This window comes from Coregonus clupeaformis, unplaced genomic scaffold (genome assembly GCF_020615455.1).
Source record: "Coregonus clupeaformis isolate EN_2021a unplaced genomic scaffold, ASM2061545v1 scaf0700, whole genome shotgun sequence".
NCBI lineage: Eukaryota > Metazoa > Chordata > Actinopteri > Salmoniformes > Salmonidae > Coregonus > Coregonus clupeaformis.
The window spans coordinates 120,391-145,529 of NW_025534155.1; the positions used below are offsets into that span (position 1 = coordinate 120,391).

At 47.3% G+C, this 25,139-nt stretch overlaps 1 protein-coding gene across 2 annotated transcripts; it reads right to left on the reverse strand.

The window, feature by feature from the left end:
- Window positions 1-88: 88 nt before the first annotated feature.
- On the reverse strand, window positions 89-24,011 carry smarcc1a (SWI/SNF related, matrix associated, actin dependent regulator of chromatin, subfamily c, member 1a). 2 transcript variants are annotated; one of them, XM_045216387.1, is made up of 26 exons: window positions 23,759-24,011; window positions 22,394-22,513; window positions 22,061-22,146; window positions 21,667-21,841; window positions 21,489-21,558; window positions 15,643-15,712; window positions 15,458-15,533; window positions 13,702-13,827; window positions 13,082-13,176; window positions 12,802-12,932; window positions 11,997-12,056; window positions 11,660-11,697; window positions 9,697-9,818; window positions 9,519-9,590; window positions 9,204-9,317; window positions 8,584-8,737; window positions 8,164-8,334; window positions 7,727-7,985; window positions 7,308-7,469; window positions 5,940-5,995; window positions 5,043-5,184; window positions 4,754-4,926; window positions 3,871-4,005; window positions 2,090-2,357; window positions 1,773-1,889; window positions 89-1,685 (listed from the first exon to the last, which is right to left on the reverse strand). In XM_045216387.1, exons 1-26 carry the CDS (start codon window positions 23,942-23,944, stop codon window positions 1,594-1,596), a joined length of 3,270 nt encoding a protein of 1,089 aa, XP_045072322.1. In that variant the 5' UTR covers window positions 23,945-24,011; the 3' UTR covers window positions 89-1,593. The 2 variants fall into 2 exon arrangements, with proteins under 2 accessions (XP_045072322.1, XP_045072321.1); XM_045216386.1 differs by having other exon boundaries at window positions 13,082-13,200.
- Between the last annotated feature and the right edge of the window lie 1,128 nt (window positions 24,012-25,139).

Sequence of the window (25,139 nt, forward strand, 5' to 3'; positions counted from 1 at the left end):
CACATCTATCAATTCGATCAAGTGTAGGCACGAAATCCAACATTTACTTCAGAATAAATTAACTACGGAAAATGACATCAGACATCACTTCATACAAAAACAATTTATTAGACATTGTCCAGGTCCAAGTACCAACAGACCTGAATAAAAAATAAAAAACCAAAACTATGCTACAAACTTCCAAGAACAAAGATAACTCAATCTACACAAAGTTTATTCTTAAAAATACATGACCAGAAAACAAAAAAAGATACAAGATGCAAGTGGGTTCTCATCATTTGTGATGTAACAGACTGGAAAGACCTTCAGTGAGGAAGTGTGAGAGAGCGCGAGAGAGAGATGCTGTGTGTATGCATGTGTGTTATTCTACCTGAGGGAAGAGGGGTAACAGTAATGCAGCAGTCACGTGGCAGCGAATTAGAGAGGGGCACTAGAGGTAGCTAGCAGAGAGGTAGCTAGCAGAGAGCAAGAGGACTTCTAGAGAGGTAGCAGACAGAGAGAAAGGGAGGAGGCAAAGAGGTAGCAGAAAGACAACAGTGCTAGCAGAGAGGTGTAGAGTGGTGTTGAAATGAATGGAGAGAGGTAGCGCTAGCGCTAGTAGCTACATTATCAGCACCGGAACAGCTAGAAGCCCACTCCACCACCAAGGAAGAGCACATTGTTTTTAACTACAACTATATCACCATATCTAGCTCACTAAAAGGATGGATGAAGGTCAGTGGGATGTGTGTGAGCAGCCTCCAGGGTACTAGAGCAGGGTTCAGATTAGTGTGTGAGTAGTACAGTGCTACGCCTGGCTGGTGGGGGCTATGGGGGGTAGGGGTACGAGTTATGGGCCCTCTGGACACCCCCATAAATCGCTGGTGTGACCCATGTGATGGGGGGGGGGCAGAGCAGCCGAGCAGACAGTCATCAAACACCTGTCTCTGCTGTACGCACATTCTGCTATTCTGACACCAATAACGAACACATGAACACACTTCGGACTACAGTGTTTAGTTTCAGAAGAGCAAAGTGGAGAGGTAGATTCTCAGTGAGAAGAGCGTGTGTGAGGGGAGGGTCACTGGTCCCCTCTGTGTGTGTCGAAGGAAACCCTCATGCTCCCATTCATTACAGTACACAACACACGTCCCTAAATGATCAACTAGCCCTCAAACCCAACTAGCTCCCCCTGATGTTGTGTTGGGAGGAGTTGGTGTTGCGCTGAAGGAGAGGAAGAGACTAGAGTGTAGTTCTAAAAGGTGAGAGAGGAAAGAAAGGGAAAAAGAAAGTGGGAGTTTTCCTATTTTCTCCCAAAATATTAGCTTCATATTCTTTTAAATAGAGAACAACACAATATATCCTTAAAAATAACTGGGAGGAGCCTATCTGATCTGCCCCACACCAGACTGACTGAGGAGAAAACAGTGTTCTTACTAGGAGGGCCAGAGCCACAGCCCCATTGACGCTGTGCCCTGAGTGGGAGGGGTGTGTGTGTGTGGAAGCCAGGAGGAGTTTTTGGAGTTGACAGAACACCCAGCCAGTAGCAAGGCCATCAATGATCTGAGGTTTTAATAAGAGGTGAGTGTGTGTGTTGGTTTGGGGGCAGGCGTCTTAGTTGTCAGCAACTCGTGCTGGGGCTGCAGCTTGAGGTCCCACAGACGCTGGGGGCATCCCATCAGGCTGTACAGGCGAGGGGCCAGGGTCTGAGGACAGAGCACACACTGGTTTGAGAATGGGACACACCAACACACACACATGATCTGGAATGCAGGTACAGATAGTGTACTCACACATGCCGTTGGGGGCTCCAGGGTGGCGGGGGCCCATCATGGGAGGCATGCTGCCAGGAGGGGGGCCGCCAGGCATCATGCGCCCTGGCATGGGCTGACTGGGCCCTCCCATTGGTCCTAAACAAAAGGAGAGGCTTGGTGAGACACTTGGCCTATCACAGAATCAGTGTGCTGGAACATGTTTTTGAAAACTGGCTAATGTTTCCTAGCTAATATTTTGTGTTATTCCCTTGCCTTGGATATTGTTCCAGGAGTTTCTGGGTCTTTTGTGCGCTTCTTTGCTGAGAGATGGTGTGCTCCAGTGTGTGTGACCTTACCTGTCTGTTGCGGGTGGTGGGGACCCATGGGGTGGAACCCGGGGCCGGGGGGGCCGTGTCCGGAGTGCATGGCGGGAGGGGGTCCGTGGTGGGTGGGTCCGTGGTGCATGCCTGGGCCTGGGGGGCCATGGTGGGGTGTGGGTCCCTGGGCCGCTGCGTTGGCCTGCTGCTGCTCCATCTGCTGGCGGGCCTTCATCTCAGCATACTTCAGCTGCTCCATGTGGAAGGCCTGGCGCTCCGTCAGCAGCTGCTGCCTCTGCAACTCCAACTGGAGGGGTGAGAGAGGGGGGTTAGAGAGAGGTGGCAGAGATAGGGGTGAGAGAGGGTGGGGTTAGAAAGCGGGACAGGAAGAGAGGGCGATTGCGAGAGAGATGGGGGGTGAGGTCATCATTTTATCATACTATTAATCATGATTATCATTCCCATTCACTTCTCAAAAGCCCATTGTCCACAAGTATAAGGATGATCATTACTCATAGTATCACAGAGAGAGGATGATACACCAAGTCAACAGTGGTATATGGAGGAGGGTGGTGATACACAAACAGCTTCATTTCATTGTGCCATGGATTGATAAATCAAAGAATGAGGGAGAGGAATAAGGAAAGAATTAAAAAGAGTATAAGCTATAAAGACAAAATGATCACGATAGCTGACATTATGACAGAGGGGAAGAGCGGTACAGCGGGAGAGAGGAAAAGCAATGGAATGAGACCGTGGGGAGGAAGAGGGGGCAGTGAAACAGGACCACTCTGGAAGCAGGAAGGAGAGAGGGAGCAATGGCTGGAAATGTCGATAAAAGGAATTGATTTGCATGCAATAAACCACTAACACTCTCTCTGACACGGAATCAATTGGGGAATTCCATTACCAGAAACTCTACAGAGACACAGGGATGGAGAGAGGTGGAAAAAGAGAGGGAAGGAGGTAAGGGAGAGGAAGTATATTCCCTATTTGTGCCCTGGCAAGTACATTTGTAGAGGTGGAAGAATGTGGAGTAGTAAGACAGTGAGGAGTGCCCTTATTTAGCATTGTGTGTGTGTGTGTGTGTTTAAGACGGAGACACAGTGTGTATTTGAGAGTGTGTGTGTGACCCAGTGTTTACAGCCTGTGGTAACGGTAGGAGGGAGGCAGCCTGGGTGCTGTTCCAGAGGGTTATGTAACGGCTGGCTGGCTTTTTCATGCACTATTTATCAGGCTGTTCACTGGCCTACGGTCCGCAGCAGCTCCACGCTTTATAGAGTTTTACACTCCTGACACACACAGCCACACCCACACTTTCCACTGGACTACAGGCCCACTATCTACCCAGAAGTTAGTTGAGCAACTTATTTTATTGCTCTTAAACCGTGTGTATCCAAATGGACACAGCAACGACGCCTGACCCCCCCAAGTGTGTTTCCTTCATATGCTTGCATGTTCTTTATTCTACTATCCTCTGTGTACTCCCCACCCCTCAAAATTACCATCCATTATTAATGCAAATGTTTCATATTTACACTTTTCACTTCCTCTGCTTATGTTGTAGATATAGGCCCACTCCCAAAACCATCTATTTGTCCAGCCAAGTTATCCATCTGTCGTTGGCTCTACCTCACACACATCTCAAATGCCTGGATGGGTGATAACTAACACTGATATAGCCTAGATACCACTACATTTCAGATGCATATCCAATCCTTTCACATCCCAAAGGGGTCTGAAACTACAAACACGTTCAACCAGCAGCAGTCTTCCACTGAACTACATTTCCCATAATCCACCTCTGTCCCACTACTTACAGCCTCTTTCTCTCGGTCCATGATGGTCTCCAGCTCCTCAAAGTGTCTGAGCTTGATCTCCAGCTTCTTCATCTGAGTCTCCACCAGCAGAGCCACCAGAGACTTGATCTTCCTCTCCTCCACCGCCGCCAGGTGCTACAGGGAAAGGGAGAAATACAAAGAGAAGTAACAACTAGACTGGCCAGGTAGTGTAAGCGTAGCGCAAGCGCTTTTGAGCCATGGGTAAAACTGACATACCGATCAATGAGAGATGCTACACCGGCAGCGCAAGCATAGCATGAGTGAATGGAGCTTGAGCTGCTGAAGCATCTGTTAAGGCTTCAGGTCTATTTCATTGCATTTCGTTCACGCTTCCCAACTGAAAAAGCGTCTCTCGCTTTTGATTTCTGCCTCCGTTTGCTACTTCTGGTTTCGGACGCCAAAAACAGCGCATACGGAAAGCTGCCGCTATGCTTGCGGTGTAGTTTCAGGGTTAGATATACAAAGTGCTCACCCCTGGGCCCTCTAGAAGAAGCTCACCGATTGGCCCTCTAGAAGAAGCTCACCCCTTGGCCCTCTAGAATAAGCTCACCCCTTGGCCCTCTAGAATAAGCTCACCCCTTGGCCCTCTAGAATAAGCTCACCCCTTGGCCCTCTAGAATAAGCTCACCCCTTGGCCCTCTAGAATAAGCTCACCCCTTGGCCCTCTAGAATAAGCTCACCCCTTGGCCCTCTAGAATAAGCTCACCCCTTGGCCCTCTAGAATAAGCTCACCCCTTGGCCCTCTAGAATAAGCTCACCGATTGGCCCTCTAGAATAAGCTCACCGATTGGCCCTCTAGAATAAGCTCACCGATTGGCCCTCTAGAATAAGCTCACCCCTTGGCCCTCTAGAATAAGCTCACCTTGGCCTTGGTGGCAGCTGAGGCGAGGGCAGCGGCGGCTGCAGTAGCGATGTTCCCCTCCCCTCCGTCCGACTCTAGCTTCTTCCTCTCCTCTTCCTCCTCGTCCATTGTTCCCTGATCCTCCTTCTCCTTGTCCTCCTCCGAGGTCTCCATGGCCTCCTCCTTGCCTTTGTCTGAAAACATTGCATAAACATTATAATTCGATATCAATTCAAGTCAATGCAGGACTTATACAGCCCAAATAAAAAAACGGCTATTCTGCTTCGATTGAATCATCCATCTACTGTACCTGCTGTAGCCTTGCCCTCTCCTCCCTCGCTCTCTCCCTCCTCCCGCTCCGACGGTTCGGCCGTCTCGCTCTTCACCTTCTCTCCCTCGGCCGGCTTCTCAGCAGACTCACTGGGCTTCTCCGCCTCATCCTTAGACTCAGCCTGAGACAACCGAGACGCGCAGCGACAGGTAAGACTGAGGTGTTACACAGCTGACTATATGTATATGCAGGTCACACAGAACTGAAGGTGATATAGAACTGAGAAATACCAAACTGAAGACTACAGCTAGACAGGTCATTGAGAGCTAAGGAGAAAAATGAACTAAACCGAACAAGGGTCAAAGTTAATGCTCTGTATTTCAATAAGCCTGCAGTAAAACAATCAGGACCAGAACCAGCGTGGATAGGAGATGGCTAATGAAGGTTAATGAAGATTCCCCCCTCTACACTGGTCACTGATGCATGGCTAACTCCTGCTAATGTGATCTGTGGTGTTACATTTACCCTGTGGCCTTCCTAAACACAGAGAAATAGGGTGGATGGAAGGAGAGTAGTAGATGGAGGGGGCAGACCGTATGACTGCCTGCTTTAGAAATAAAGTAAAACACTGTTTGATGTCTTCTGTGCCCATATGAATGTCCCCTACGATGTAACTGCAACGATGAGATAGATGTTCTATCTATGTTTTATTATCATCTCTCTGTTATACGGTGTTCAACCGTGTTGGATCTTGCCTAGCCATCTTGTTTCAAGAGGACCACAATGGAAATAAGTCCCAGACTTGATTGTGTGTTATCCTCGATGATTTTACTCATGTGTATGTATGGCTTTTTCAAGTTTTATGTGTGCTTGTTTTTTTAAATGGTCGAATGAATCAACTAAACTAAAAGACCTCTCACCCCTGGGCCGTCTCACCTTGTCAGGCTGCTGGGAGTCGGAGTCTGTGTCCATTTTCTCTGTCTCTGCTGGCTCTACAATGACAGACAGAGAGACGGGGTTTGAGAAAAGGGCTCGACAAAGAACAAGACATTTCTCAGAGAAAACAGATTATGCATCATCAGTAGACCCTCACCATGGTTCAGACAGTGTGTATTTGTGTGTGTGTGTGTGTGTGTGCGCATGTGCAAATGTAGGAGAAAGTGAGTGAGTCTATGGGGAGTGAGCGCATGAATGTGTGTTTGAAAAAGCATGTCCATGTGTGGGCATGTTTTCTACTATGCAATTATTGACCTGTATGAGAGATGGTAGACTGCTTTGGGGAGGGTATTGAATGCATTTAGGCCATTTATTGATTGTTGATGCTGTTTGTGTAACATGCATTTATTCATGTGTAATTGCTGATTGAGGGATTGCTGTTTGTGTACCAGGCATTGAGGCCCATGGCACAGTGTGTTGACCCAGTTTCAACCCCTCCCCCACACCCCCATCTGCCATTCTAATCCACTGGTTACCACGGCAGCCAGGCACATACACATAACACACTCTGAAGAAACGTCTACGTCGCCCCCCACCACTGGCCATCCTGATTTCAGCTGGAACCTCTAATGTTCTGGTGAGAATACACATCTGGCTTTACCCACGCGAGCTCACACACACATGCAGGAGGTAGGCATAAGGTCTAGGTGACCTGCCGACAGCTGGCTAAGAGCAGCCTCGCCCTAACCTGTTAGCTGTGGTCTGTCTGTCTGTGTCTTGGCCATTTGCTGCCCTCCACTGGTAACACTCAGTACTCCATCTAAATGTGGGCGTGTGCATATGGGTGGGTATTTTGTGCGAGTATCGTATGCATGAGAGTATGTTTAACGTATGTGATGAGAGAACGTTTTTGTATGTTTATATGAAGGCATGTGTGCTTACGCAATTCTATATGTATTGCAATTCGATGTTCCAAACATATTGCTGCAGAGGGACAAGAGACAGCCATGAAAAAACAAGTTTTGATCAGTCATGGAAATAAGTGCTGAACAAAAAGTGGCTCCATATTTAAAAAGATGGAGAACACGCTATGAAGAAAAAATACTGGAAATTGGTGCAGGTACAGCCAACTAGCGCAAAATAATATTGTGATATTGTCAAAATGATCCCAATATGTAACTTTCAATTTTTTCCCCCGATCACTAGTATATATATTTTTTGTAATCTACCTTTGCAAATGTGTGACTGTGTGTACATATATCTGAATGCATGTGTTCTGTTCCGAGTATGTGTGTATTCCGTTCTGTCCTGAGTGTGTGTTCTTTTCCGAGGTTGTATGTTCTTTTCCGAGTGTGTGTTCTGTTTTACCAGTCTTCTCGGGCTCCTCGGGGGCGGTTCCTGCGATGCCGCTGCTCTCCAGGCCATAGGCGGGGTCTACCTTGCCTGTGCTGCGGGCCGCCTCCTGAACCTTCTTCACATGGGCCTCCACCAGCTCTGCTGGCACCTCCTCACGCACACGGCTAAACTCCTCTGGAGAGAGAGGGAGGCACTGCAGTTAGCTACAGACTCACACCTTGTGATAGTCCCTCCACACACACACTGATATGTTCAAACACACAGCGATATTACACACACAACCGTATCATTACCACACACTACATGCAGTGTGATATTACATACAAATGAAAACACATTTTATTTTACGATAAAACACACTTGCTAGGCTACCACATATTGCAAATGACCCACACACCCAGTTCCCCCCAACACACTCCCCAGTCACGTACCCAGGGCTGCCTTGGCGGCGGCGGAGGCCACGCGGGGGTCCACCACGGAGGCCAGGAAGGCCACGGTGCTCATGACGGGGTTGCCTGACTGGCTGAAGGGTACGGGCTGGTAGGCCAGGGGGCCCAGGGACGACTCAGAGTTCTCCAGGTAGGGGTCCTCGATGGGCAGACGCAGGAAGTGCAGGATACACTCGTCCTGGGTGCGCGAGCCCACGTGCTCCGACACCTTGTTCCAGTCGTCCTTGTACATCTCCAGAGCCTGGTAGGGAGGAGATAGAGGAATGAGAAGGGCTCTGATAGGCTGGTAGGTTTTAGATTATGTTTGCGATTAGTGAAGTGGTGTGAAGGGAGATGAAGGGATGAGAAAGGCTCCAATAGGCTGGTATGCTATGCAGTCCATTTGTGATTGGTCAGCTGGTAAGTTGTGATTGACGTACCTCCAATAGGAGCAGGGTCTCCTGCTCGGTCCACTCCCGGCCGCCGCTGGTTCCTTTACTCTTGGGGTTCTTCTTGGAGTAGAGGTCGTTACGCAGGCCAAAGTTCTGCATGTCAGAGGGCTTGTCTTTGCCCTTCTCTGGGAAGTTGAGCATCTGCTGGCCAGAGGGGATCTAGAAGGATGGATGGAGAAGAGACAGGGTGAAAGGAATCACACAGTGGTCAGAGGATGCAGTGAATACTTTCGCTCAACCACTCACAACATTTGTGACCCATCAAATCATCAAAATTAATGGTTGCAGACACACAACGACTATATGTGTATTTGGTTTAAAGACCATTCCCCTCAGTATCCAAACACCTGAAAGGGCTGGACAGGTGAAAGCAATGTGACCAAAGCTCCATGTAGTTGTCTATCTAACCTGTGGGGGGCGGTGGTGCATCGGCGTCAGGCCAGAGGGGGTGTCAGCCAGCACGTTGAAGTGGGGGGTGGGCGGGGGGCCCATGGGGAGGGGCCGGCTCTCAGCATCCACCTGGTAGTTTACCAGCCCCCACTGCTCCAGGAACGCATGGACCCTATAAGAGAGAGACATGACAGTTAGATACAGGCAAAGAATATACTCCACAATCATCAGCAAGACAGGACAGTCCAACTAAACCTGAGTCTTATTCATTAGAGACCAAATGGAGAAAAACTGACTGGAACAGAAGAACCCCCACCCCCCCCCTACAAAGCGTTTTATTTAACTAGGCAAGTCAGTTAAGAACAAATTCTTATTTACAATGACGGCCTACACCGGCCAAACCCTCCCCTAGCCTGGACGACGCTGGGCCAATTGTGCGCTGCCCTATGGGACTCCCGATCACGGCCGTTGTGATACAGCCCGGGATCGAACCCGGGTCTGTAGTGACGCCTCTAGCACTGCGATGCAGTGCCATAGACCGCTGTGCCACTCAGGATCCCAAACGGTGTGCCCTGACGAACAACGTCCTAGCTTCTGCCCTAGGGAATCCATTTCATGTTAACCCCTTGACCCTTCACCTCATGACGGCACACACGTCTCCCGTCAGGTTCCTGCGGCAGGAGGTGGAGGTCAGGTACTCCTGGGGGTTGAGCCGATACGTGTCGATCATGAAGTTACGGTAGGCCAGATATCTGACAGGGATAAGACGGGAAAACACATTTTACAAACAAACCACTGAATAGTCTGAACAAATAAGGACGTAATGTGTTATACAGCAATGGGTGTGTGTTTGTGTGTATATACGACGGAATATTCTTAGTGAAAGCGTGCGTCTGCAGTTCTTTAATGGTTTGTGTGCGTTGTGTGTGGGGCAGTGTTCTTTGCTGACTCACATTTCTGGGGACTTGGACTTGTTCTTGCCGTTGAAGAATTCTGGCAGTGCACGCCTCTCAATCTCATGGATACTGAAAGAGGGGGGGGTAAACTCAGACACAAAAATAAAATACACCCCCACCCCAAGACACACACGATAAACTCCACACACACTAACAACAGTGGGACCATCCTCACCAGTTGTAGTCGAACCAGGCGGCGTAGCTGGGGATGATGATGTGGTGGGTCTGCTCGGTCACGTTGTCCTCGCTGGAGTCGATGAGGCGGTTGACATCGGCCTTGCCCTGCTCCTCCTCCTCCTGCAGGGGGAGACAGAGTCACACATTTACATTTTCGTCATTTAGCAGACGCTCTTATCCAGAGCGACTTACAAATTGGTGCATTCACCTTATGATAGCCAGTGGGACAACCACTTTACAATATATTTTTTATATATATATGTTTTTTTTGGGGGGGGGTGGGGTAAGGGGGGGTAGAAGGATTACTTTATCCTATCCCAGGTATTCCTTAAAGAGGTGGGGTTTCAAATGTCTCCGGAAGGTGGTGAGTGACTCCGCTGTCCTGGCGTCGTGAGGGAGCTTGTTCCACCATTGGGGTGCCAGAGCAGCGAACAGTTTTGACTGGGCTGAGCGGGAACTGTGCTTCCGCAGAGGTAGGGGGGCCAGCAGGCCAGAGGTGGATGAACACAATGCCCTCGTTTGGGTGTAGGGACTGATCAGAGCCTGAAGGTACGGAGGTGCCGTTCCCTTCACAGCTCCGTAGGCAAGCACCATGGTTTTGTAGTAGATGCGAGCTTCAACTGGAAGCCAGTGGAGTGTGCGGAGGAGCGGGGTGATGTGAGAGAACTTGGGAAGGTTCACACGGATGGGATCAGGTCAAAATAGGCATGAAAGGAGAGCAGAATTCTGGCTAGGGGTTGGTCAGTTTCTATTATATATGAATGGAGGATCAAATGTTAAAGCAGGATTTCCTAGATGAATCAGGAATAGTCCCATTCCAAATGTAGGAAAACTGGATCTGAAAGAGGCTGGGTCTGGTGGTACTTTACGGCAGAACAGGACCTGGTTTCCCAAAAGCATCTTATGGCTAAGTTCATCGTTAGAACCTTCATAGGAGCATCGTTAAATCTTGGAGGTGTTTCCTAAAACCAACGTTATTAACGCTGCACTGGAAAACGCTCGTAATCTAACGCATGCCTCAGACCACTCGTAGAACAGCTAAGTGCGTCAGATGCTTTTTTGCCCTCCCGCGTCACTTTATACACAGAAGACCCCCGCTAAACATAGACTGATAAACCATGTGATTCTATGTGACCGCCGATAACTTCAGAACAAAGTTGACTACAAATAAAGTTGTCAATGTCTTTGCGATGGACACAAACAAGCGACATATAAAAACTCAACTGAGTTCTATTTTGCTACTTGTAGGCTACGGTCTAATTTGTCTCAATATATTTCATGATATGTAGCCGAACATGTGCGCAATGATGTGCCAAATTGGTGATTTAGTGCATTGTCATTGGGTAAGCATTATAATAAGCGGACTCAATATTTGCAGACGTAGGTGGTAATAGGAGCTGATCCGTCATCAGTATTGTGAAATAATTATAATTTTAAGGAAAGATTTTAATGGAGAAAGCTGATCTGAGACCAGCACTCCCCTTCTTTCGATCGCATCAGTATCGACACATGCTCCAATTACGCACTTTGTGACCGTTCTCTCTGTGTGGTGTTTTGGGAAACGCATGTTACATCTTCGGCCGTTGTAGGAAAGATGCAACGTTAAAAACAGCCGTAGGCCTAAGTTCCATCGCTATCGGGAAACCGGGCCCAAATCTACAAATAGGTAGACATTGCCTCTAAACACTGACACCAGGTCAGACATTTTTCCATCCCCTTCTGAAAGCATTTAGCAGACGCACATAAGCAGCGAGGGCCCACCTTCACAAGCGCCGTGCTCTACCAGCTGAGCTACAGAGAACGATATGCTAAGAACAGGGGTTATGATAATCTCATCCTATATCTATCAATGACAACTATGGTTGTGTGTGTGGGTGAATAGGGAACAGTTTACTATGAAGATGGAAAAGAGAATGTATTTAGAGGCAATCATTAAAGGTTAAGGAAAAAACTGGTGTTACCTTGCCTCCGGAGACCACAGAGCCATCCTCCAGATCATCTAGAAGACGAGAGAGTGCATTATGACATCACTCTATCCATTGTTGTCATGTGTTGCTGCCATGCTATGTTGTCGTCTTAGGTCTCTCTCGTCGTGATGTATGTTTGGGCCTATATTTTAATGATTTTTTTCCCGTCGCGCCTTTTGGTAGGCCGTCATTGTAAATAAGAATTTGTTCTTAACTGACTTGCCAGTTAAATAAAGGTTAAATAAACAATACATCTCGGTGATTGACAGTTTAGTACTGAGACAGGTAGATACTTAGACACTGAAATAGTTCTGCACACACACACACTTACCCAAATCAGCCACTGCCCCCCCCTTCACTGGGGTGTTCTCGCTGTCTTTCTTAGGGTTCACTGAGGACAGGGAAGAAAAACTAAGGCTGAAGAATAGCCAGAGTACGGTAGGGGTGAAATACACTGACAGTAGCTATCGGCTCTCTTTACTCTTGTAAGCTCTCTTTTTAAATCAGCCACGGAAATAGATACAGAGGGGGGAGGGGGGGTTGCAGAAGTGGGACATTGCAGATGGGACTGGGTCCAAAAAGACCATTTTTAGTCGAGTGTGTTTGGCTTTAGAGCACTTTCAGCCCGACTAGCACTCCATTCAATGCACCACTGAAGAAAGTCCCCCAGGCTATTCCATGCTATCTTGGCAAGGATAGAGTGTACTTGTGTATGTGAGGTGTGTGACAGTTAGAAGAAAAAAACTAATTCAGAGAGGAACAAACTGCAGTTACTACAGAGATGAATAAACTGCAAGTCAACATGGCGACAAGCATAAGATGGATACACTCAGAGAAAGAAACAGGACCAAGAGAGAGAGAAAGGGAGATTTACAACGTGATTTAATAATAATATATAATATGCCATTTAGCAGACGCTTTTATCCAAAGCGACTTACAGTCATGCGTGCATACATTTTAGAGTGACTGAGCCAATGAAGGAGAAGAGAGGGAGGGGTGGACCACGAGGAGGGAGAGAAGAGGAGGAGAGGTAGGGGTGAGAACGATGGAGAAAAAGGACAGAGTGAAGGATCAAGAGGGAGGAGAGCAGATGAGGGAGAGGGAGACAAGACAGACGAGTTGGAGAAACAACTGACCGTTCTTTGGCAAAGTGACCTCCTCCATGCTGGGAACAGGCGAGGGGTCCTCCATGTCCTTGGTCAGGTCCTCTTCCTCCTCCTCCTCCTCGCCACGGTGGCCACGACGCTTCCAGTGAGACCCAGGGTTCCTGGGGACAGGAGAAGAGGTCAAGGGTCAGTAATGTTTTCCCAAGACACTAATCCATGGTCAGTTTAGTGTTTTTCCTCCTTAATGGCTAAAGTTAGGATTTGGGGACGGTTAAGCAGGTCCTAGATCTGTGACTATTGGGGGACTCACCCCTTCTTGCCGCCCTTCTTGCGGGACTCGGCTGGGGTGGTCGGGGGAGATGGCGAGCGCCTCCTCTTCTTCCCGGCGGCGTTGGCCTTGCGCTCCTTACGATCGGGTGTACGGGAAGACTGATCAGAACCACGGGGGATGGCAAGATGAGAGACAGAGCGAGAGAATGAGAGGATGGAACAGTCTCACACAGTGGGGAGCGGGGAAGGAGAAGAGGGAGGATGTGGTGGTGAGGAGAGCAAGGAAGAGTTTGAAAGGATGGGTGACACGACACAGAAAACGAGAGAAAAAGACAAGAGAGAAACAGACAGACGAGAACAAGACAACAATCCACAGTGCAGAGCCCTGTTGTGCAGCAACTCACTTAGACACACACACTTCCTACATTTACATTTTAGTAATTTAGCAGACGCTCTTATCCAGAGCGATTTACAGGAGAAATTAGGGTTAAGTGCCTTGCTCAAGGATACAGCGACAGATTTTTCACCTAGTCGGCTCGGGGATTCAAACCAGCAACCTTTCGGTTACTGGCCCAACGCTCTTAACCGCAAGGCTACCTGCCGCCCTAAGAATCCATAGCACACACATTACCACAACACACACCCCAGAGTTTGGCCTACCTCCTCCTCCCTTGGGAAGATCCTTTGGCGGAAGCTCACAGTCTTCTTGTTCTCGTCCACCTCATAGTCTTCCTCATTCATCCACTCGTTGAAGGCATCGGTGTCCAGGACCCACTTGGCATGCACCTGGGAGGAGAGGGAGAGAGAAGAGTCAAAACGAACCCACTACAACTGCGGTACTCAAGGGTGGTAATGTCTGCTAGTACTTTTCAGGCTGGAGGTGGGGGTTGATTAGGCCTACAGTGAGTGGGAAAAGTATTTGATCCCCTGCTGATTTTGTAAGTTTGCCCACTGACAAAGACATGATCAGTCTATAATTTTAATGGTAGGTTTATTTGAACAGTGAGAGACAGAATAACAACAGAAAAATCCAGAAAAACGCATGTCAAAAATGTTATAAATTCATTTGCATTTTAATGAGGGAAATAAGAATTTGACCCCTCTGCAAAACATGACTTAGTACTTGGTGGCAAAACCCTTTTTGGCAATCAGAGGTCAGACGTTTCTTGTAGTTGGCCACCAGGTTTGCACACATCTCAGGAGGGATTTTGTTCCACTCCTCTTTGCAGATCTTCTCCAAGTCATTAAGGTTTCGAGGCTGACGTTTGGCAACTCGAACCTTCAGCTCCCTCTACAGATTTTCTATGGGATTAAGGTCTGGAGACTGGCTAGGCCACTCCAGGACCTTAATGTGCTTCTTCTTGAGCCACTCCTTTGTTGCCTTGGCCGTGTGTTTTGGGTCATTTTCATGCTGGAATACCCATCCACGACCCATTTTCAATGCCCTGGCTGAGGGAAGGAGGTTCTCACCCAAGATTTGACGGTACATGGCCCCGTCCATCGTCCCTTTGATGCGGTGAAGTTGTCCTGTCCCCTTAGCAGAAAAACACCCCCAAAGCATAATGTTTCCACCTCCATGTTTGACGGTGGGGATGGTGTTCTTGGGGTCATAGGCAGCATTCCTCCTCCTCCAAACATGGCGAGTTGAGTTGATGCCAAAGAGCTCAATTTTGGTCTCATCTCACCACAACCCAGTTCTCCTCTGAATCATTCAGATGTTCATTGGCAAACTTCAGACAGCTCTGTATATGTGCTTTCTTGAGCAGGGGGACCTTGCGGGCGCTGAAAAATTTCAGTCCTTCACGGCGTAGTGTGTTACCAATTGTTTTCTTGGTGACTATGGTCCCAGCTGCCTTGAGATCATTGACAAGATACTCCCGTGTAGTTCTGGGCTGATTCCTCACCATTCTCATGATCATTGCAACTCCACGAGGTGAGATCTTGCACGGAGCCCCAGGCCGAGGAAGATTGACAGTTCTTTCTTCCATTTGCGAATAATCGCACCAACTGTTGTCACCTTCTCATCAAGCTGCTTGGCGATGGTCTTGTAGCCCATTCCAGCCTTGCGTAGGTCTACAGTCTTGTCCCCGACATCCTTGGAGAGCTCTTTGAGTGTGCTCCTAATCTCAGCTCATTACCTGTATAAAAAGACACCTGGGAGCCAGAAATCTTTCTGATTGAGAGGGGGTCAAATACGTATTTCCCTCATTAAAATGCAAATCAATTTATAAAATTTTTGACATGTGTTTTTCTGGATTTTGTTGTTGTTATTCTGTCTCTCACTGCTCCTACCATTAAAATTATAGACTGATCATTTCTTTGTCAGTGGGAAAACGTACAAAATCAGCAGGGGATCAAATACTTTTTTCCCCCTCACTGTATATAACATTATCATGACTGGCTGCTCTATCCTCACCTTCCAGGGCTTCTCAGAGGTGGGTGGATCCTCCACATCCCCTTCCACGTCGCTGGTGGACACCCAGGTGTCATAACTGACAGCACAGAGAAGAGGCGTTAAAGGTCAGTCACAGGTCACAGTGGGTGGATGTATAGGCAGACAGGAGCAGCAACGTTAAAGTCTAAAATGTGCCAGTCTCTCACCTGTCTGGGTACATGCCCCAGTGCACCAGCACCTGCTTGTCTTTACGCATGACTGGACGCAGCCACTCATCTGCAAGACAAACACACACCTTTTTACCAGCGTACACACACACATACTCAAGTAATGAATACACACTACTATATTAGTAATAGTATATTACTGCATACACATATTTTACTTTGTTTGAAATGTGATGTGAGAGTAGGGTAAGCCTCAGTAACATGGCCATAAGGAATTAGATTCAAAGATTACAGCACAATCCAGCCTATAACAGGGCCTAGGCCAATGTTTATAACAAAGTATGTGATATAGACAGTGTCTTCAGAAAGTATTCAGACCCCTTGACTAAATCCACACACAATACCCTATAATGACAAAACAAAAACAGTTTTTTTCTTAATTTTTGCATAAAAACAGAAATACCTTATTTACATAAGTATTCAGACCCTTTACTATGAGGCTCGAAATTGAGCTCAGGTGCATCCTGTTTCCACTGATCATCCTTGAGATGTTTCTACAACTTGATTGGAGTTCACCTGTGGTAAATTAAATTGATTGGACATGATTTGGAAAGGCACACACCTATATAAAGTTCCCACAGTTGACGGTGCATGTCAGAGAAAAAACCACGCCATGAGGTCGAAGGAATTGTCCATAGAGCTCTGAGACAGGATTGTGTTGAGGCACAGATTTGGGTAAGGGTACCAAAAAATGTCTGCATCATTGAAGGTCCCCAAGAACACAGTGGCCTCCATTATTCTTAAATGGAAAAGGTTTGGAACCACCAAGACTCTTCCTAGAGCTGGCCGCCCGGCCAAACTGAGTAATCGGGGGAGAAAGGCCTTGGTCAGGGAGGTGACCAAGAACCTGATGGTCACCCTGACAGAGCTCCAGAGTTCCTCTGTGTACAACCATCTCTGCAGCACTCTACCAATCAGGCTTTTATGGTAGAGTGCCCAGACGGAAGCCACTCCTCAGTAAAAATGCACATGACAGCCCGCTTGGAGTTTGCCAAAAGGCACCTAAAGACTCTCAGACCATGAGAAACAAGATTCTCTGGTCTGATGAAACCAAGATTGAACTCTTTGGCCTGAATGCCAAGCGTCACGTCTGGAGGAAACATGGCACCATCCCTACGGTGAAGCATGGTGGTGGCAGCATCATGCTGTGGGGATGTTTTTCAGCGGCAGGGACTGGGAGACTAGTCAGGATTGAGGAAAAGATTAACGGAGCAAAGTACAGAGAGATCCTTGATGAAAACCTGCTCCAGTGCGCTCAGGACGTCAGACTGGGGCGAACGTACACCTTCCAACGGGACAACGACCCTAAGCACACAGCCAAGACAACGCAGGAGTGGACAAGTCTCTGCATTTTTATTTTATTTTTTATTTAGCTAGGCAAGTCAGTTAAGAACAAATTCTAATTTACAATGATAGCCTACCAAAAGGCAAAAGGCCTCCTGCGGGGACGGGAGCTGGGATTAAAAATATAGGACAAAACACACATCACGACAAGAGAGACACCCACAACACTACATAAAGAAAGACCTAAGACAACAACATAGCATGGCAGCAACACATGACAACACAGCATGGTAGCAACACAACATGGTAGCAGCAAAACATGGTACAAACATTATTGGGCTCAGACAACAGCACAAAGGCAAGAAGGTAGAGAGAACAAAACATCACGCGAAGCAGCCACAACTGTCAGTAAGAGTGTCCATGATTGAGTCTTTGAATGAAGAGATGGAGATAAAACTGTCCAGTTTGAGTGTTTTTTGCAGCTCGTTCCAGTCGCTAGCTGCAGTGAACTGAAAAGAGGAGCGACCCAGGGATGTGTGTGCATTGGGGACCTTCAACAGAATGTGACTGGCAGAACGGGTGTTGTATGTGGAGGATGAGGGCTGCAGTAGGTATCTCAGATAGGGGGGAGTGAGGCCTAAGAGGGTTTTATAAATAAGCATCAACCAGTGGGTCTTGCGACGGGTATACAGCAGAGAGATTAGAAAGGATTTAGAAATTGGAGGCGGATATTTTGGCTCGAAAGACAAATAAATGTAAATGTAAAAATGACCAGTTTACAGAGGAGTATAGAGTGCAGTGATGTGTCCTATAAGGAGCATTGGTGGCAAATCTGATGGCCGAATGGTAAAGAACATCTAGCCGCTCGAGAGCACCCTTACCTGCCGATCTATAAATTACATCTCCGTAATCTAGCATGGGTAGGAAGGTCATCTGAATCAGGGCTAGTTTGGCAGCTGGGATGAAAGAGGAGCGATTACGATAGAGGAAACCAAGTCTAGATTTAACCTTAGCCTGCAGCTTTGATTTGTGCTGAGAGAAGGAAAGTGTACCGTCTAGCCATACTCCCAAGTACTTCTATGAGGTGAATACCTCAAGTTCTAAACCCTCAGAGGTAGTAATCACACGGGTGGGGAGAGGGGCATTCTTCTTACCAAACCACATGACCTTTGTTTTGGAGGTGTTCAGAACAAGGTTAAGGGCAGAGAAAGCTTGTTGGACACTAAGAAAGCTTTGTAGAGCATTTAACACAACATCCAGGGAGGGGCCAGATGAGTATAAGACTATCATCTGCATATAAATGGATGAGAGAGCTTCCTAATGCCTGAGCTAGGTTGTTGATGTAAATTGAGAAGAGCGTGCGGCCTAGGATTGAGCCTTGGGGTACTCCCTTGGTGATAGGCAGTGGCTGAGACAGCAGATGTTCTGACTTTATACACTGAACTCTTTGAGAGAGGTAGTTAGCAAACCAGGCCAAATACCCCTCAGAGACACCAGTAGTCCTTAGCCGGCCCACAAGAATGGAATGGTCTACCGTATCAAAAGCTTTGGCCAAGTCAATAAAAATAGCAGCACAACATTGCTTAGAATCAAGGGCAATGGTGACATCATTTAGGACCTTTAAGGTTGCAGTGACACATCCATAACCTGTGCGGAAACCAGATTGCATACCAGAGAGAATACTCTAGACATCAAAAGAAAGCCAGTCAGTTGATTCCTGACAAGTTTTTCCAACACTTTTGATAAACAAGGCAAAATAGAAATGGGCCTATAACAGTTAGGATCAGATTGATCTCCCCCTTTAAATAAAGCACGCACCGTGGCTGCCTTCCAAGCAATGGGAACCTCCCCAGAGAGGAGAGACAGGTTAAAAAGGTCAGAGAGGCTTGGCGATGATAGGGGCAGCAACCTTAAGGAAGAAAGGATCTAAACCATCTAAACCTTTAGCATCTCAGACTCAGTGATCGCCTGCAGGGAGAAACTTTGTAGCGGGGCAGGGGAAAAAGAGGGAGCATCGGGGCTAGTCGCATTAGAAGGGGTGGGAGATGAGGAAATGTTGGACGGGCAATGAGGCATGGCTGAGTCAAATAGGAATCCTGACTTAATGAAGTGGTGATTAAAGAGCTCAGCCATGTGCTCCTTGTCAGTAACAACCACATTATCAACATTAAGGGACATTGGCAGCTGTGAGGAGGAGGGTTTATTCTCCAGGTCTTTAACAGTTTTCCAGAACTTCTTGGGGTTAGACCCACAGAGAGAAAACTGCTCCTTCAAGTAACTAACTTTGGCCTTCTGGATAGCCCGAGTTGCTTATTTCTCATTTGCCGGAACGAGAGCCAGTCAGCCTGAGTAAGCGTGTGCCGAGCCTTTCGTCAAATGGAATTCTTGAGGTGGAGTAACTCTACCAGATCACGGACGAACCAGGGGCTGAACCTGTTTTTCATTCTCATTTTCTTTATGGGGGTGTTTGTTTACAATACCACTGAAAATATCAAAAAAAGAAGGTCCAAGCGTCTTTGACAGAGGGGATCAAGCTGATTCTATACCAATTTACAGAGGCCAGGTCATGAAGGAAGGCTTCATTCAAGTTTTTGAGCAAGCGCCTGACAAATCAGGACAGGTCGTTTCACTGAGCAGCCATTACGAACACAGGCTGTAAAACAGTGATCACTAAGGTCATTACAGAAAACACCAGACTGATACCTATCAGGATTATTTGTGAGGATAACATCAAGGAGAGTAGCCTTTTCTGGGTGTTTGGAGTCATACCTTGTGGTAATAATATGAGAAAGATTTAGGGAGTCTCATTGCTTTAGGACTTGGTCAGGTGGTTTAAGCATGTCCCAGTTTAGGTCACCTAGCAGGACAAATTCAGACTTAGTGTAAGGGCCAGGAGAGAGCTTAGGGCAGGTAGGGTACAGGCCGGTGCTGATGGTGGAGGATAACACCCAGCAACAGTCAACAAAGAGCTACTTGAAAGTTTAATGCTTAAAACCAGCTAATCAAATTGTTTGGGGACAGACTTTGTGGAGAGAGCCGACGCACTGAAGGTCTTCCTTGGTAAAGATTGCCCCTCCACCACCTTTGGAAGATCTGTCTTGCCGAAAAAGGTTTTAACCAGAAAGGTTAACATCAGTGTTCAAAACACTAACCACGTCTCAGTAATGACCAACACATCTGGATTGGAGCTGTGAACACACACCTTCAATTGATCAATTTTAGGTAATAAGCTTCTAGTGTGCAGAAAACCCAGGCTTTTACGAGAGCAGAAATCAGTGAAACATATCAGCGCAGTCAGAATTGGGGGCTAGCAACAGTAGATGGGTCAGGGTGCACATTTCCAGATATCATCAGCAGTAATAGAATCAGGGCACGGCAGAGGACAGGGAGAGCTCTGCAGTGTTGAGTCTTTATGACATTTGAATGTGCATCAGATGGCAACAAGATCATATTGTACAGCAATTTCATCATCAGGTAACATGAATACAAAGCCGGCGAGAGGTGGTTAGAATAGGATGGGAGGCCAAGAGTCTGTGTAACCAATAGAGAGTCAGAGTCCGGAGTGTGGGAAACAAACAGTCTGTCCCACGGTTGGGTAAGTTCATAGTCAACAAAGCACGCAGGAGTCATGAGGCAAATAGCATAAAGCACAAGAAAAAAATATGAACGACTTGGGGCTAGCCATTGTAAGTTCAAAGAGTCACTCGCCCCAACAAAATAACTTGAGAGTAGCTCTCTGAGTCCAGTAGGCTATAAAAGTATGAGATAAAATAAATAGTAGGCCTATACTAGTTAATTAAAGCGTTTGCGTAAGCTCACATAATAAGCTTCACAAGTTAATTAGCCTACCTAAAATTCCGATCAGTCCAAAGTCTGCGGTGTGTGTGTGTAAGTGCGTGTGTGCTGGAGGTGAGCGAAAGCTCGGGAGAGAGGGGGGTACTTGACAAGGCAGCAGGTGAAGATCGAGATCTAGCAGCTGAGGCAGATTACAGCTAGCTAGCAAGTCTCTCTCTGTCTACCGGTTGTTGTTTTTTACGTGCAAAAGGAGGTCGTTGAGTGGCCCAGGCAGAGCCCGGACTTGAACCCGATCAAACATCTCTGGAGAGACATGAAAATAGCTGTGCAGCAACGCTCGCCGTCCAACCTGACAGAGCTTGAGAGGATCTGCAGAGAAAAATGGGAGAAACTCCCCAAATACAGGTGTGCCAAGCTTGTAGTGTCATACCCAAGAAGACTCGAGGCTGTAATCGCTGCCAAAGGTGCTTCAACAAAGTACTGAGTAAAGGGTCTGAATACTTATGTAAATGAATATTTCAGTTTTTTTTAATACAATTTGCAAAAATGTCTAAACCTGTTTTTGCTTTGTCATTATGGGGTATTGTGTGTAGATTGATAAGCGGGGAAAACTATTTTATCCATTTTAGAATAAGGCTGTAACGTAACAAAATGTGGAAAAAGCCAAGGGGTCTGAATACTTTCTGAAGGCACTGTACATTGCAAGGGAAGCTTTATTTCCTTTCTCAGTAGAGCACATCACTTACCATCCTCCTGCGGGGTTGGAGAGGGGTAGATATGATGGGTAGCCTTAGACTTATCCTCAGTGATGGAGCCCTAAAGGAAAGAAGGAAGGAAAATAGCTTTACGATGCCATTTGAATGTCTGGTGAGTGGTGACACAATCCTACCATTGGTTGGTGCGATTTGGGTGGGCGTGTCTTACCTGGTGTCTCTTGATGATGTCCTTCAGCTTATTGGCCTGCTTCTGCTCCATGTCAGGCACCAGGAACACGGTTGGTCGAGTCAGGCAGCTATTCTGAACCAGGGTCTTCTCTACATTCAAGAACATCTCTACATTCCTGTCCATCCTGGAGGGGTTCTGCAGGTCAAACCTTCGCCTGCAGATAGGAGGGATAGAACATGTGTTTGTTACTTACAGTCTCAACTCAGCTTCACAGGGCATCCTTTTTACATCCCTCTATTAAAGCAACCACCCTCTTCTATGTGATTCCACAAGAGAAAGAACGTTTCAAATATGAATTCTACAAATCATATAAGTGATTAGTCCAAGGTGGGAATGATGCATTTATTAAGTATTCAATCAAGACCCTACTCACCAGCCCTGCTCGCTCTTGAACTTGTAAGTGGAGCCCAGGATGTGACACAGAGCACCCCCTGCCTTGAAGTCCAGGAAGCTCTTGGTCTGATGAGGCAATACAGAGAAAAGGGCGAGGGACGTTCACACAAGCTAGCTCACATAGATAAAGACAGGGCAAACTACTATGACACAAAATGTGCAGAAGTGATTGGGAAGCCCTCAAACCCTCCATAGCCCACTCTTCCCTTGCCCAAAAAAGGTCTAGGCGTCATTTCAATTTCACTATGTGTGTAGGTCCCGTCCCTGTCCCGACCTGGTCAGGTGTAAAGATGTGTGTGGAGGAGATACTCACAGGTAACTTGGTGAGGGCAGGGTTGTTGACCCTCCGTCCGAAAGCATCTTCCTGGAACTGAAGCAGCTGCACCACCAGCCCTGCCAGGGACTTATTGGAGGGAGAGTCTGCCTGTACATACTGAGACACCACAAGACCACTGTGTTAGTGACGGTGGCACACTCATGTGTGACAAAGGAGACAAAGGAGGGATTGAATATTGTGAGCCCACAGAAGTGTTAGGCTACATGGTCAGACAAACACATGGCCAATGCAGACACACACAAAATCTCATGATTAGGTAGCTCATACTATAAGACCACAAGAACAGCCTTTCTTAGGTAAATGAGGGGTGATATGATATCACTTTTTCATTCAGTGAGGCCCCTTCACTGGTCACTGAAGAGTGGCTCCCCGGTTTCAAGAATAACTAGTTTACAGTAGCTAGTTCTTTTCAATACAGTTGTTTTGGGAAATCCATAGGTTAAAGGCTGGCATGTGCATCCATGACCACGCTGGGCCCCGTGTAGCTCAGTTGGTAGAGCATGACGCTTGCAACGCCAGGGTTGTGGGTTCGTTTCCCACGGGGGGCCAGTATGAAAAAAAGTATGAAAATGTATGCACTCACTAACTGTAAGTCGCTCTGGATAAGAGCGTCTGCTAAATGACTAAAATATAAAAAAAAATATAAGATGTTTTGTTGCTGTCAGCAAAGGCAGCCTTTGCTTGGTTTTATGTGCGGAACACCGTTTGTCTCCTAGCTCAAGCTAGTTCAGTACATGATGTAGTCGAGGCTTCCCATCAAGACGATTCAGCTAATTAACTAGACATAAATGTAAGACATCAACGCACCAATCGATCCGTCTGCTGTTCTCTGCTCAATCACAATGTTACCCAACGTTACTGTAGCTAACTAACGTTAGTTACGTCAAGTCACGTGACTTTCCGGATCACCCCAATGTTTACATCAATGATACCGTTTCAAAACATGTTAACTAGTTATCTTACCTACCTTAGCTAGTACGTTAACTAGCTAATTATGTTAGCTACCTTGCTAACAGGTTACACAAACAGACAACTCTTCAGGTAGCGCTGGCCGTGCAACAAAACAAATTACGGACGGTATGGTCAGGCTGTTCAGTTAGCAGCTAACGTTTCGTTAGCTAGCCTAGCTATCTCTCGACATGTAATGTTCATGTTGTTAAGGTTAATGTTGCGATGGACATCTTTATGGATGAAGCTAGCTATCTATTAATATCTAGGTTGCCACAAGTACCTAATGGGAGCGATAGATTGAAAGAGAAAGCTAGATAGCACTTCCATTGTGCTAGAGACGCGTGCCTTGACGTTAGAAATCAATGGAGGTTAAAACCAGCGCTCGCCAACCTTTTTGTAGTGTTTCCCGATCCATTGGCGCACCGAATCGATCTGAGAGACAGTTTCTGCGCTCTCCCAGTATTTCGAGGAAGGACCTCCATCTTTCTTACGGCACACCGCAGTACCGACGCCCACAGGGCCGGCTGCTGGTCCCCCTGAACCCGTTCCACCCGCTGCAGTTGCCGCTGTCGCCATTGTTTCTTGTCCTGTCCGCTGCTATTTCGCTTCTCAACCGCGTCATACACCATGCAAGTTTTCGAATAAAAAATGCGCATGCGCAAATACGTAAATAACGTAACGTTATTGAATCTCGCGATAAAGAGGGTTCATATGGAAAGGGTCCGAAATGAATGTCAGGGTTCAATTGCCACAGGCAATACAGCAGAAACCGGATCAGCAGCATGACCAGGTGGACTGAGCACTGGGACACCCTTACAAAAAAAGATTGCAGTTTAGAAACTGCAGTAAAAGTGTCGACTGTGGTATTTCGGACACAGTAATTGCAGAATAACTGTAGTGTACACTGCAAAATAAAAAAAACGGTGTTAGTTTAGACGCAGTATTTGCAGCACACTGGAGTTATACTGCACTCTGACTGCAATGTTTTTTCGTAAGGGCAGCCAGGAGTCCTCAGGCCAGGTAGTCCTGAGGCATGGTCCTAGGGCTCAGGTCTTCCAGGAGGGGAGAGAGAGAGAGGGAGAGAGAGAAGGTAAAATTAGAGGGAGCACCAGATAAGACAGGAGAATTACACCAGATAGGACAGACTGACCCTAGCCCCCCGGAACATAGACTATTGCAGCATAGATACTGGAGACTGTGATGGGGGTTCGGGGGACACTGTAGCCCCGTCCGACGATACCCCCGGACAGGGCCAACCAGGCAGGATATAACCCCACCCACTCTGCCAAAGCACAGCGCCCACACTACTAGAGGATCAACAGACCACCAACTTACTTCCCTGAGACAAGGCTGAGTATAGCCCACGAAGATCTCCCCCAACGCACGAGCTTGAGGGAGCGCAAAACCAGACAGGAAGATCATGTCAGTGACTCAACCCGCTCAAGTCGAGTATAGCGGAAAAAGCCTGGCACGACATGACGCACCCCTGCTAGGGACGGCATGGGAGAGCACTAGTAAGCCAGTGACTCAGCCCCCATAATAGGGTCAGAGGCAGAGAATCCCAGTGGAGAGAGGGGAGCCCGCCAGGCAGAGACAGCAAGGGCTGTTCATCACTCCAGTGCCTTGCCATTCACCTTCGCACCCCTGGGCCAGACTACACTCAGTCATAGGACCTACTGAAGAGATGAGTCTTCAGTAAAGACTTAAAGGTCGCATGGATAGGCAGACCATTCCATAAAAATAGAGCTCTATAGGAGAAAGCCCTGCCTCC

Coding starts and splice junctions, on each gene's coding strand:
- smarcc1a (XM_045216386.1), bottom strand. CDS start 23,944: ATGGCGACAGCGGCAACTGCAGCGGGTGGAACGGGTTCAGGGGGACCA. Junction 22,147..22,393: donor CTGCCCTCACCAAGTTACCT/GTGAGTATCTCC, acceptor TTGCCTCATCAG/ACCAAGAGCTTCCTGGACTT. Junction 8,335..8,583: donor TGCACCACCGCCCCCCACAG/GTTAGATAGACA, acceptor CCATCCTTCTAG/ATCCCCTCTGGCCAGCAGAT.